The 15,134-nt window shown below is 56.0% G+C and overlaps 1 protein-coding gene across 1 annotated transcript in view; it reads right to left on the bottom strand.

Moving 5' to 3' along the window:
* LOC116952048 (C-Maf-inducing protein-like) overlaps positions 1-15,134 on the bottom strand; it is a 121,794-nt gene that overhangs the window by 34,207 nt on the left and 72,453 nt on the right. The window contains exons 10-13 of the mRNA XM_032971057.2: positions 4,332-4,436; positions 3,272-3,766; positions 1,949-2,014; positions 791-817 (exon numbers count right to left, since the gene is read on the bottom strand). Coding sequence (XP_032826948.1) covers positions 791-817; positions 1,949-2,014; positions 3,272-3,766; positions 4,332-4,436 — 693 coding nt within the window. The remainder of the gene's footprint in view (positions 1-790; positions 818-1,948; positions 2,015-3,271; positions 3,767-4,331; positions 4,437-15,134) is intronic.

The following is a 15,134-nucleotide window of genomic DNA, read 5'->3' as shown; positions in this document are numbered from 1 at the left end:
AACAGCACTCGCCCCAACAGCCTGCCAAGGCTACACGGCGGGACAATGTCGTTTGAAACGCGCACGCGTGCCCGCTGCTCGCAGTCCACGCACCCCACCCCCAGCGATGTGCCGTGTGCTATCCTTAATGGGCGCTCGCTAACAGCACTTGCCCCCAACATTCTTATAGTAATAGGTTTCACCCTTTTAACTGGCACAAAAAACTGACACCTTTATTCAAGGCATCATGGCTGCAATAACCACAACACAAGCAGTCAAAATGCAAACAAAAGAGACAACTCTGATAATAATATTGGCACTGTCCTTGAATTTGATTGGTCCACACCCGAGACGGCTTTCTTTAGAGCCCTTAAGTCTCCACTGGTGTTGGACCAGAAGACGCCAAAAGGCGCACAACTCAAAAACAGCGCACCATCAGAGTATTGAGGGCTCGGGGTGAGCCCTCAATACTCTGATAGTGTGCTGTTTTACACGCACGCAGCCCCGGCGAGGGCGGTGGTGAGGATGCATCGTCGCTTCTGCCGGCGGGCATTTGTTCAACGCGCGCGTGTTAAGGGCTGTACGGGGGATCTGTGCCTTTGGCGCGCGACCTCTGCGCGTGCGTGTATATGTGTGAAACGCAATGCGCGTGCGTGCGTGCACATTGCGTATTCATAATTATACACGTGTGAGTGTGTACGTCTCTGACCTCCGCGTGTACTCGCGCATCTGTGCTGCGAATTACGTGACTCTGTGTGCGTGCGTGCCGGTGTCCGTGACAGTGCGTACGCGCAACGTAGCAGCATCTCACCTCGTGAATTTTTCATGAGCGAGCGCTCTGTAAATAACAAAAAAAAACAACAACAGCAGCAGCAGCAGCAACGGCGGCCGGGAAAGGGGAAGGGACACGGAGAGAGAACACACGATTAATAAATACATAAACGGTGACAGACAAGAGGAGAAGCAGCAACGTGAGCAGCAAACAAACAGCGAGCACTCTCGGATCCAGCCTCTCCTCATCCCTCCTGCACCCTCCTCCACCCGTCTCTCTCTCTCCACCCTCCATCGTCTAATCTGCCTCTTTCATCATCCATCTCTCCCTCCTCCACTCTCCACCACCACTCCATCCTCCATCCCTCCCTCCTCCATCCTCCCTCCCTCCATCCATCCTCCATCTCTCCCTCCTACTGCACCCTCCACCACCATTCCCTCCTCCATCCCTCTCCCTCCTCCTCCACCCCTCTCTCCTCATCCTCCCTCCCTCCTCAATCCTCCAGCCCCTCGCTCCTCCACACTCCACACTCCATCACCACCTCGTCCGTCACACTCCTTCCTTCCCTCTCCATCCCATCTCCCCCCTCTCGCTCCCCTCTCTCTAGTTTAACGTGTGCGTGTGCGTGCGTGTGTGCGTGCGTGCGTGCTATCGCTCACACGCGCGCACGTTAAACGGATGCTCGCCGGCAGAAGCGACGACGCCTCCTCGCCCTCGCCGGGGGCTGCGTGCGTGCCGACTTGCCGCAGGCGAGGCCCCACTGAGCTACGTGTAGCTCTTTTGTCAGATGCGACTTGGCCACAAATGATAGCTCAACGAAGTGGGCTAACCATCATCACGTGGACATTTAGAGCAGCAGCCTGATGAAGACCGCTTGTGTTGCAATCGAAACGTCGTGGGGTTTTTTTGCTTTTATTATTTGCAATTTATTTTTTAATTTAGTTTTATTATTCTTATTTTCTATCTACGTGACTTTCACCGAAAGAACCCTAGAATATAGAAGACGACAAGCCCACTTCGTTGAGCCATCATCGGTGGCCAGGTCGCTTCTGAGCAAGAGCTCACGGAGCTCAGTTGAGCGGGGGGGGGGGGGGGCGGGGGTGGGATCTTGCCCGGTCAAGAAATAAATACAAAAATGTAGGAATGATTGTTCCTAAAATAAACAATGACGAACACGACGATGGATGAGCCACTCACTCTTTTGGGAAGGGGATGGGTTGAAGAAGACTTGCCAGCGCAGGCCTCCAGTCCTCATATTCCGAGCTGGCGACGAGACAAGAGGAGGTGAGGTTTGTGATGATGACAAAGTGCGATTAGCATTCGACAAATACATCATTCATTATTATGATTGCAGATGATGAGGATGACAACTGTGAATACGGCCAATAACAATAATGATAGCCATGATGATGATGACGATGACACTTAAGCTGGCAAAAAACAATGAGGGTGATCATAATTATGATGACAGCGGTGATGGTGACAATGATGAAAATGATTTACAAATGACAATGATAATGACATCGATGATGATGACAGTGGTGGTGATGATAACAATCAAGGTAATACCTATGACAGAGATGATGATGCTGATAATTAAATCACGGTGAGATTGACATCGAAGATGATGACGATGATGATGATGACACTATCCATGATGACAATGATGGCAAGACTTATCAAAGTGAACATCGTGGCAACAGCGATGAAGGCGATGTTGACATCATTCACGGTGACAATGGCGATGAAGACAATGACAACGGTGATGCCGATGGTCACGACTCCGTCCATAGTTACGATGGCGATGACGTCAATGATGATTATGTTGGCACCATCCATGAAGCCAATGACAATGACGTTGTTCACTAACACCCATGACGACGATGTTGACGATGATGACCACGATCACGTTGACATCACCCGTGATGATCATAAAAATGATGACGACGTTCATCCACCCACGATGACCACGACGATGACACCACCGACGATGACACCATGACGATGATGACCACGATGATGACCACGATGATGACCACGATGATGATGACACTACGACGATGACCTCACCGATGATGACCACGACGATGATGACACCACGATGACCACGACAATGACCACAACGATAACCCCACCGATGATGACCACAACGATGACCACGATGATGACCACGATGATGACACCACGATGATGACCACGACAATGACCACAACGATGACCACGATGATGACCACGACGATGACCCCACCGATGATGACCACGATGATGACCACGATGATGACCACGACAATGACCACAACGATAACCCCAGCGATGATGACCACGACGATGACCACGACAATGACCACAACGATAACCCCACCGATGATGACCACGATGATGACCACGACGATGACCACGACGATGACCACGACGATGATGACCATGACGATGACCCCCCCCCTCCCCCGACGATGACCACGACGATGACCCCCCCCCCTCCCCCGACGATGACCACGACCACGACGACCGCCGCCTCACAGGGTCTGCAGGATCTCCACGAAGCAGGCGAGCACCCTCTCCGCCTGCGGCCCGAGCTCGATCCTCAGCTCGGCGCAGCACGGCGCCGCCATGAGGCTGTCCTCGCTGCCGCTCCGCCTCTTCCGCTGCGTCCCGCCATCGTCATTGTTGCCGTCCCCCCCTCCTCCTCCTCCTCCTCCGTCGTCCAACCGAATCTCGATCTCCGCCGTACGGAGCGTCCGCCCGTCGAGCGACACCAGCTCCGCCTCCTTCCCGGTGGTGGTGGTGGTGGCGGTGGAGGCGGTGGTGGCGGTGGAGGCGGTGGTGGAGGGCGGCGGCGGCGGGGTCGGAGGTCGCGGGACGCACGTGCGAATCCGCGGGTCGTAGGTCGCCTCGTCGACGGAGGAGGAGGAGTCGAGGCCGCTCTGCCACAGCCTCTGCTGCAGGAGGTAGCTCCAGTCCACCTTCTGCTGGCAGCCGCTCCACATCTCCTTGAGCGTCGGCGAGTTGTCCCGGCTGGTAGGCACGGGGAAGGCGGCGGCGGCGGCGTGGTTGGCGACGGCGTTTGTACGGATGGGTGCGTGTGTGTGCGTGGGGGGGGGGGGGGGGGGGTGTGCGTGGGGGGGGGGGGGGTGTGCGTGTGTGGGTGGTGGTGGTGGTGCCAGGAAATGGAAATAACGGAATCGGCAAAGGGGCATCGTCGTCGTCGTTATCGCGATCATCGTCGTCATCGTGATCATCGTCGTCATCGTGATGATCGTCGTCATTGCGATTATCGTCGTCATTGCGATCATTGTCATCAATGCGATCATCGTCGTCATTGCGATCATCGTTAGGTCCGTCACGCTCACTCAAATCTATTTTGACGGTGACCCTGAAGAACTACGAAATTCTTCAGTAACTGCTGATGGATTTTTGATTTGCATAACACGCCAAGGCACCGAGTGATTTCGAAACGATTGACCATCATCATCATCACTATCACCACCATCATCATCACCATCATCATCACCATCAAGATCACCATCATCATCACCATCATGACCATCATCACCACCACCATCACCATCGTCGTCGTCACCTGTTGATGAACTCCTCGTAGCAGGAGTAGATGGCGGCGAGACACACGGACACCAGGTTGGACAGGACCCGGGGGTGCGGACACTGCCCTGTGGGGCCGTGCATGCTGCTCGCACACACGGACGAGACAACGCGGACACGCGCGCTGAGACATGGACACGCCAAGAGACAGACAGGCGCACTGCGAGACAGGCGGATGGAGCGAGGGGCGGACACACGCGGACACACGCGTGGACGGACGGACAGTTGGGTAGAGACACAGAGACATAGGATGGACTGATGGACAGACAAAGATCTCCCGTGTAGCCTCAGCAGACTCTTGGGGCAAGTGCTGTTCGTGAGAAGCACCTATGAAGGCCGGCACGGCACACGAGGGGGTGGGTGGCCAGCACCACACCCGGCCGCCTTTGTCTCCCCAGTGGCGATGTTTACACACCACACCAGGTACTCATTTGAGGCTGAGTCGACCTAGGAGAGGCCCAGGACCGATTCAGATAATAGTCACAGGTGTTGGCCGTGAGCGTGAATCGAACCCGGCTAGCCAGGTTCGTAGCGCAGCTAACCACTACACTACCGCTCCCCACAACAAAAACACACGCACACACACCACACAACACGTGGACACACACAGACACGACACACACACACGAACACACATAGCACACAACGACACACACACACAGCGCACACATGACACACAACACAGACACAAACGACACGCAACACTCAAGAGAGACGGAGCGAGAGGAGGAGTGAGACAAAGAGCGAGATTACAGAATAGGGGCTGGACTACAAATCGTAACGGGCATCCTCACACTCCGCATATGAATGACAACGCAACCATTACGGTAATAATTGTCGATTCAACGTGGGGGGAGATTTTATCGCGGATTTATTTCCACCACCCACCCACTTTGTGACGTCCAAAAGGAGCACCACGCCACCCAACTGCGTAAACATTCACAAATATTCACTGCAACTCCTTCACCCACCCACCCACCCACCACCACCACTCCTCCCCACCGACCTTATGTATGTGTAGTGAAGATACACTCAGAGACACTAGGAGTAGGAGGCACTCTACTTATTATCGCCTGTACAGGGTACAGGGGCTAACTACACGTCAGTCAGGACAGCTAACGGACTTGCCTGACTGACAACGCCGAGAGGTGAAGACGTTGACGAAGACTCCAGCAGCCGACGGGACCCCACTCCAAGCGACAGCCCCGAACCTTCGCTCAGGGTCTCCTTTTATCCTCCCGGCGTGGCCTCGCTCCGCCCCTCGGCCACGCCCCCCCCCCCCCCCACCCCACCCCACCTTATGGAACCTACTCGCGAGTTCCCGGGCTCGCCTCTCGTGCCCCTCCCTCTATCATCCTTTGCCCTACATCCCCCTCTCTGCTTATCACGTGACCTGCTGACAGGCAGGGCTGCTGCAACCGCAGATCCCTTCCCCTGCCAGCAACCCGCGCTATGCTCCGTCGTGACCCATTCCATGTCACTGTACGTGGATGTCACTCGGGCCTTCCTCCTGTGACTCTTGCGAGCGTTGACGCTGCAGGCACCACGAGGCAGGCCCCAGCCAGGGCGGCGGGGAAACTGACGGGCAACATTTTTTTTTTTTGCTCCCAAGAAAATCTCAAGCAGACGGTGTTGGTGGGAGGTGGGGGTACGTGGGGGGGTGTGGGAGAGGGGGAGACGTGGGGGTGGGAAGAGGTGGGGGGGGGGTGTGGGAGCGGGGGGGACGTGGGGGGTGGGTAGAGGTGCGGGGGGTGTGGGAGAGGGGGGGACCTGGGGGGGGGGAGAGGTGGGGGGGGTGTGGGAGAGGGGGGGACGTGGGGGGGGGAGAGGTGGGGGGGGTGTGGCGCGTTTCGCCGCTCATTCCAAACGAGCGGCGGTTCGGCTTCCGGGTGGCCGGCCCTGGATAATACTGCGGTCGCGTGCTACAAGGGGGATACTATTCACTGCTGCTGCTGCTGCTGCGTGCCATCTGCTTCACGAGGAAAACGATAAACATCCCCCTGACGTCCCTCCGAAGAGCATCGGCCACGGCGTGGTCAGAATTTACCAAATCATATTTCGAAATCACACCGCAAAATTACTCAGCTGGGAATCACGGAGCGCAGTCGCGCGCGTGTACACACGCCCATGCACGCGCACGCGCGGCATCTGTAGTCCCCACGCCTCTACTGGCAGCAGACGGATGCTCATGGTCCACCCTGGACCGCATCCAGTGCGCAAACCATGGCAGCAGCAAATGCGGGCGATACCCGATGACGCGCAGAGGCAAAATGTAAAACTCTCCAGTAGCAGCGGTGTTGGTGGTGGTGGTGGTGCGCCATTGTGGTCATCCAGAACGGACCGTAGCGCAACGCAATAATCCCCCGGTCCGCAAACACGAAGAAGGAGACATCGCGGCGATGGCGATACGCTACTCCTCCGCTGGCTCCTGCTGACTCGCTTGTCTGGCTAGACCACTGATGTAGACGCAGAGCTGTTGCTCTGCGTCTACATCAGCCCTACGAAAAAATAATTATTATTCATATATAATGTGTGTGTGTGCGCGTCTTATTCCTTTTCAGATTGCACAAAGCAGCTGCAATCATCGCCGCCTACTGATGACCGACTGATGCCTGCTGCCGGCCGACTCTTTCCTACTGGCAGCAGACTCGTGCCTACCGGCAGCAGACTCGTGCCTACCGGCAGCAGACTCGTGCCTACCGGCAGCTGACTCGTGCCTACTGGCAGCAGACTCGTGCCTACTGGCAGCTGACTCGTGCCTACTGGCAGCAGACTCGTGCCTACTGGCAGCAGACTCGTGCCTACTGGCAGCTGACTCGTGCCTACTGGCAGCAGACTCGTGCCTACTGGCAGCTGACTCGTGCCTACTGGCAGCTGACTCGTGCCTACTGGCAGCTGACTCGTGCCTACCGGCAGCAGACTCGTGCCTACCGGCAGCAGACTCGTGCCTACTGGCAGCTGACTCGTGCCTACTGGCAGCAGACTCGTGCCTACTGGCAGCTGACTCGTGCCTACTGGCAGCAGACTCGTGCCTACTGGCAGCTGACTCGTGCCTACTGGCAGCTGACTCGTGCCTACTGGCAGCTGACTCGTGCCTACCGGCAGCAGACTCGTGCCTACCGGCAGCAGACTCGTGCCTACTGGCAGCAGACTCGTGCCTACTGGCAGCAGACTCGTGCCTACTGGCAGCAGACTCGTGCCTACCGGCAACAGACTCGTGCCTACTGGCAGCAGACTCGTGCCTACTGCCAGAGACTCGTGCCTACTGGCAGCAGACTCGTGCCTACTGGCAGCAGACTCGTGCCTACTGACAGCTGACTCGTGCCTACTGGCAGCTGACTCGTGCCTACTGGCAGCAGACTCGTGCCTACCGGCAGCAGACTCGTGCCTACTGGCAGCAGACTCGTGCCTACCGGCAGCAGACTCGTGCCTACCGGCAGCAGACTCGTGCCTACCGGCAGCTGACTCGTGCCTACCGGCAGCAGACTCGTGCCTACCGGCAGCAGACTCGTGCCTACCGGCAGCAGACTCGTGCCTACCGGCAGCTGACTCGTGCCTACCGGCAGCAGACTCGTGCCTACCGGCAGCAGACTCGTGCCTACCGGCAGCAGACTCGTGGCTACCGGCAGCAGACTCGTGCCCCCAGGGTACTCGTGCCAATGAGACTCCTACCCTGGTGTCTCTCCTGAGTTCTCACCCAGCGATTTCGATGGACGGACTGCCCGTGCCAGGGTGTCACAGGCTGCTGCGGAGCTGTGGAACCAGCATAGGGCAGTCCGGCAGAGCCCACTGTTGTACCGTACTTCGCGGCTCACACGTCCATACGCCCCCGCCTTCGCCAAACCAGGTGAAGTATGGTCAAATACAACCGATGACCCGCACGGCGCGGAGGCCCCTCAACCACTCTCTCTCGCTCTCTCTTTCACTCACTTTCTCTCTCTCTCACTCTCTCGCTCTCTCTCTCACTCCCTCTCACTCCCTCTCTCTCGCTCGCTCTCTCCACGTTAACAACTGGACCGAGCTGGCCAACACAATCGAGGCTAAATTACTGGCATGGGCATGCCTCGCTCCGCAGATGTCATTCAGGGGCCGAGTGATCGTCACTAACACCCTGGCAGCATCCGTGCTGTGGCACAAGACCAAGGCCCTCCAGCCTCCTGCTTGGCTACTCACCAGAGTCAACCGCTTACTCGCGCACTTCGTCTGGCACGGGAAGCACCGGCTCAGGCCGGGCGTTCTCTGCCTGCCGGTGGGCGAGGGCGGCCAGGGTCTGGTGGACGTCGCCGCCAGGGTCATGAGTTTCAGGCTCATGGGCAGTCAGGCGGCCGCTGTACGACCAGGAGGAGCTACCCTGGAAGTTGCCGGCCCTCGCCCTGCTGAGGAATGCAAGGTGGTGCCTGGGGTACGGAAAGGAGCTCTTCCTGACGGACCTGAGCCTGGTCAACTACACGAGGCTGCCAGGTTATCACCAGAGCCTCTTGGACGCGTGGCGGAGCTTCGAGTGGAGCAGAACGCACGCGCCCTACGACCTCGCGCAGTTCCTGAATGAGCCCCTTGTTCTGCAACGGCCTCTTCCAGGGGATCAGAGGAGAGAGGACCCTGGCTTTATGCCTCACATCAGCAGAACTACAGACAGTCTTCCACCACATGCAGGCCCCACCAGCACAAGTGGAAGACCGCAGCTGAGATCGCCAGCACAGCGGGACTCCGCTCCATGCTCGCTGGGGAGAAGCTGCTGCGGGACGTCGCTCCGTGCCATGAAGGAGCTGCGCCTGAAGCTGGAGGCACCGGGGGATGGTGGCGCCCCCCCCCCTCCTCCTCCTTCCCGGAGTTGTGCTTCTCCTGCTCGCAGCCCCCTGGCCACAGCGACTCCGGCAAGCTACTGAAGCTCCGAGGCTGCAGGAACGTGCCCCTCAAGAGTGCCCCAAACACAGCGCTCTACTCGTGCTGTGTCAAGGTGCAGCATTCCTGGGACCTGGCCGACCTACAGGACACAAAATGGAGAGACCATTTCTCTCCCCTCATTGCGGCCGCCCCTCAGTGGAAACAAATGTCCAAGTCTCCCGTAGCCAAACGCTGCGGTGACCTCCAGTGGAGTCCTGATGACGTCACCCTGCTGCTCTATATAAAAAAACCGGGAGCAAGCGAGGGCTTTACCATTCTGGCGAATTGCTTGATGATGCTGGATGTATTTACCAGCGAAACGTCGTACTCAAACTGTAAATGTGGATTAACTCTTCAACACACCGGTGGGCTGAAGTAGTGAATTATTTGTCTTTTGTCAACGTGACACTTTTTTTGCTGATTGGCCATGTCGGGTGGTGGAGGGTTACGACACATTTATAAATAAACGCGATCTAACCCAAAAACCTTTATTATGAACCTCCAGTGGAGGTTGGCACACTGCACGTTGCCATCGGCCGTGTGGCTCAGCCGAATATCGCCAAGGGTAACAGACTTGTGCATTTCCTGCGGTGCCAGGGAGGATCTGCCCCACCAGTACTTACGCTGCCAGCGGCTCAAACCAATGTTCTGCCTTTTTGGGGGACATCTTCAGGAAACTGGGGGTGCCCTTCTGCAACAGCAGCTTCGTATATGGGGTGGTGCCTTACCTGGCTAACAAGCGCCATGACCTCGCCAACTTCGTCTGCGCTGAAGCAAAGATGTCGGTGTACAGAACGAGGAAAAAGATGCTGGAAGGTGACACTGACGGCTGCTCTGTGCTTCCAGTGTCCAGGGGCCTGCCTAAGGCGCGGCTCCGGCTGGACCACGCATATCACACACATGTCGGTGATGTGCAGCGCGTCTTCTTCGAACGCTGGGGGGCCGGACAAGCCCTCTGTATCAGCGTGGACGGTACCCTGCATTTCGTATCGGTATCGCCTTCAATGCTGTTGCTGCCGGCGGCAATAAAAGTTTTTTACAAGTCAAAAAGTCTCTCGCTCTCTCTCGCTCTCTCTTTCATTCACTCTCTCTCACTCCCTCTCTCTCCCTCTCTCTCGCTCTCTCTTTCATTCACTCTCTCTCACTCCTCTCTCTCTCCCACTCTCTCTCTCTCACGCCCTCTCTCACTCACTCCCTCTCTCTCAAAGTCTCTCTCCTCGTGCGTGCGTAGGTGACCGCGCGTTCCAAACGCCTCCCCTTCCTCCTCTCCCCCCCCCCCAAAAAGAAGTGAGGCCTCACGTGAATTAGGGAGCATTGACGTCAGAGGCTAATCCAAGCCAGCCCGGCACGAGAAAGCGGCCTCAGGATTAGTTTCACTTCTCTCCCCATACCCCCCACTACCCTCCTCCTACCAACTCGTCCAACATTTAAAAAAAAAATCCTCCCCTCCCTCACTCACTTTCCTCCCTCGCCTCCCTCCCTCACTCACTTTCCTCCCTCACTCACCGCACTCCCTCACACCCACACTCCCTCCCTCGCCTCCCTCACCTCCCTCCCTCACTCACTTTCCTCACTCACTCACCGCACACCCTCAAACCCTCACTCCCTCACTCCATCACTCACTCCATCACTCACTCCCTCTGAACGCGTGTTGTCGAATCTAAATGTGGGTAAAAAAAACAGAGGACCCGGAGAAAAATCCACGCGACCACGTGGAGAGAGACACGCAAACTCCAAATATACAGCAGCAGCAGCAGCAGGCGTCAGGGTCGAGATGTCTCGCCAAATAAACCGGTGTTAAGATTTTCAAAAGGGGTAAAACCTATATTGTTGTAATCATTTTGATCCTGGAAAAGAAACGGTCCGAGAGATACGTTTCCAAACAAGTATTGATTTGAGATGGGGGGTGGGGGGGGGTAGTTATGCAACTTCTCTCCCTCGCTCTTCGAAGCAAGCACCAGAGTCTGCTTGAGTGCGAGTTATGGAGCAAACTCTGAGCGCGCGAGCACACTCACACACAGACACACACACACAGACACACACACACACACAGACACACACACAGACACACAGACGCACAGACACACACCGTCGCACACCGCAGATGCTGAGCCCCGTGGCTCCTGTCCCTCGCCTCCCCTCTCTCTCTCTCGCTCTCCGCATTCTTCGCAATAAAGAAAAATCGTGAAAGAGGCATCCGTTTAGACGCGCGCTAGGTGCACAGACACGTGGTAGGTCCACAGACACGTGGTAGGTGCACAGACACGTGGTAGGTGCACAGACACGTGGTAGGTACACAGCCGTGTGGTAGGTACACAGACGCGTGGTAGGTGCACAGACACGTGGTAGGTGCACAGACGAGTGGTAGGTGCACAGACGAGTGGTAGGTGCACAGACGAGTGGTAGGTGCACAGACGAGTGGTAGGTGCACAGACGAGTGGTAGGTGCATAGACGAGTGGTAGGTGCACAGACACGTGGTAGGTACACAGACGTGTGGTAGGTACACAGACACGTGGTAGGTGCACAGACGTGTGGTAGGTGCACAGACGTGTGGTAGGTGCACAGACACGTGGTAGGTGCACAGACACGTGGTAGGTGCACAGACACGTGGTAGGTACACAGACATGTGGTAGGTACACAGACGCGTGGTAGGTGCACAGACGAGTGGTAGGTGCACAGACGAGTGGTAGGTGCACAGACGAGTGGTAGGTACACAGACGTGTGGTAGGTGCACAGACGAGTGGTAGGTACACAGACGAGTGGTAGGTACACAGACGTGTGGTAGGTACACAGACGAGTGGTAGGTACACAGACGAGTGGTAGGTACACAGACGTGTGGTAGGTACACAGACGAGTGGTAGGTACACAGACGAGTGGTAGGTACACAGACGTGTGGTAGGTGCACAGACGTGTGGTAGGCACACAGACGTGTGGTAGGTGCACAGACACGTGGTAGGTGCACAGACACGTGGTAGGTGCACAGACGCGTGGTAGGTACACAGACGAGTGGTAGGTGCACAGACGAGTGGTAGGTACACAGACACGTGGTAGGTACACAGACGAGTGGTAGGTACACAGACGTGTGGTAGGTACACAGACGCGTGGTAGGTACACAGACGAGTGGTAGGTACACAGACGAGTTGGTAGGTACACAGATGAGTGGTAGGTACACAGACGTGTGGTAGGTACACAGACGAGTGGTAGGTACACAAACGTGTGGTAGGTACACAGACGAGTGGTAGGTACACAGACGAGTGGTAGGTACACAGACGTGTGGTAGGTACACAGACGTGTGGTAGGTACACAGACGTGTGGTAGGTACACAGACTCGTGGTAGGTGCACAGACGAGTTGGTAGGTACACAGACACGTGGTAGGTGCACAGACACGTGGTAGGTACACAGACGAGTGGTAGGTACACAGACGAGTGGTAGGTACACAGACGAGTTGGTAGGTACACAGACGTGTGGTAGGTACACAGACGAGTTGGTAGGTACACAGACGAGTGGTAGGTACACAGACGAGTTGGTAGGTACACAGACGAGTTGGTAGGTACACAGACGTGTGGTAGGTACACAGACGAGTGGTAGGTACACAGACGAGTGGTAGGTACACAGACGAGTGGTATGTACACAGACGTGTGGTAGGTACACAGACGAGTGGTAGGTACACAGACGAGTGGTAGGTGCACAGACGAGTGGTAGGTACACAGACGAGTTGGTAGGTGCACAGACGAGTGGTAGGTGCACAGACGCGTGGTAGGTGCACAGACGCGTGGTAGGTGCACAGACGCGTGGTAGGTACACAGACGCGTGGTAGGTACACAGACGAGTTGGTAGGTACACAGACACGTGGTAGGTACACAGATACGTGGTAGGTACACAGACACGTGGTAGGTACACAGACACGTGGTAGGTACACAGACGTGTGGTAGGTACACAGACACGTGGTAGGTACACAGACACGTGGTAGGTACACAGACGTGTGGTAGGTACACAGACACGTGGTAGGTACACAGACACGTGGTAGGTACACAGACACGTGGTAGGTACACAGACGAGTGGTAGGTACACAGACGAGTGGTAGGTACACAGACGAGTGGTAGGTACACAGACGAGTTGGTAGGTACACAGACGTGTGGTAGGTACACAGACGAGTTGGTAGGTACACAGACGAGTGGTAGGTACACAGACGAGTTGGTAGGTACACAGACGAGTTGGTAGGTACACAGACGTGTGGTAGGTACACAGACGAGTGGTAGGTACACAGACGAGTGGTAGGTACACAGACGAGTGGTATGTACACAGACGTGTGGTAGGTACACAGACGAGTGGTAGGTACACAGACGAGTGGTAGGTGCACAGACGAGTGGTAGGTACACAGACGAGTTGGTAGGTGCACAGACGAGTGGTAGGTGCACAGACGCGTGGTAGGTGCACAGACGCGTGGTAGGTGCACAGACGCGTGGTAGGTACACAGACGTGTGGTAGGTACACAGACGAGTTGGTAGGTACACAGACACGTGGTAGGTACACAGACACGTGGTAGGTACACAGACACGTGGTAGGTACACAGACACGTGGTAGGTACACAGACACGTGGTAGGTACACAGACACGTGGTAGGTACACAGACGTGTGGTAGGTACACAGACACGTGGTAGGTACACAGACACGTGGTAGGTACACAGACGTGTGGTAGGTACACAGACACGTGGTAGGTACACAGACACGTGGTAGGTACACAGACACGTGGTAGGTACACAGACACGTGGTAGGTACACAGACGCGCGCGCGACACCAAGCCGCCGGGACGGCTTCGAGCGCGGCGCTTGCGGGATGTCCAAGTCCAAAAATCGGAATCTTCGCTCAGGCCCTGGCGAGAGCGGGCGGGGGGCGGGAGAAATCCGACGAGCCGCGAAGCTATTCAGATCGAGCGCAAGACGCCCCGGTTGCGCGAGGAGACGGTATTCCCGCTCGCCTGCGACGCAGGGAGCCCGTGGGTTCGATCGCGGACTTCCCCCGACGATGCCTGTTGCCGTGGCAGATCACTGTTATAATTCAGTGGGCTCACGTGACATTGACTTCTCCAAGACAGAGGTTCTCTGCAAGCCATCTGGCTACCATGAGAGATTCGTTCATGAGGCCATCCACATACACAAACACAGAGACAATTTCAACCGAGAAGATGGATTCTGGCTTAGCAATCATTGGAAGGATTTGATCAACCATTTCGAGTCTTAATTGATTGTTCACGCTTACGGTGGCTTTCAGACCGCATCCATTATTCTCGTCTCCCCCCTCCTCTTTTCCGAACATAGATGGACTCGTCCATCTGAACAAACTGCCAAATCGCTCTCCGTGGTGCTAACGTTAAAAAACAAACGCCACTTTTTTCACATTTTCTTGCTGTGGTTTTCACACCTGATGATGATTGCTTGTGTTGCAGTCGAAACGTCGTGATAATTTTATTGTTTTATATTTTATTATTTTATTGTTCCCCTTCTACGTGGTGACTTTACCAAAAGAACCAAGAATATGATGCCAGTTGCGTTGCGGGATTTGAAGTTTGCGGCGCCCGCGGCGGTGAGCGACAAATTGCAGGGGGCTGTCGAACTTTACACCGGAGCTCGTTATAACATCTCGTCGTCGTCGTCATTGATGCTGTTGACGCCGATCATTATTATCAGTGGTATTATTTTAAATAACATGATGCTGATGATGATGTCAAATGTATTTATCCAGGAAAAGTCTCACCGATCCCTCGAGACTCCCGAGGTCAGGATGGCGCCGCTACGGTTGAGACGGTCCGTTGGCCGGGCGGCGCAGGTTGGAGAATGCTGGGGGAGCCGTAGAGTTGCGGGGAGGAGTGCAGTACAACAGTGGATTTTTTTCCCGCGC

Source organism: Petromyzon marinus, chromosome 45 (genome assembly GCF_048934315.1).
Source record: "Petromyzon marinus isolate PM22_M1 ecotype Great Lakes invasive population chromosome 45, UKy_Petmar_22M1.pri1.0, whole genome shotgun sequence".
Classification (NCBI taxonomy): domain Eukaryota; kingdom Metazoa; phylum Chordata; class Hyperoartia; order Petromyzontiformes; family Petromyzontidae; genus Petromyzon; species Petromyzon marinus.
The sequence above is the reverse complement of the archived record's forward strand: the minus strand, read 5'-3'. Positions and strand labels throughout refer to the sequence as shown.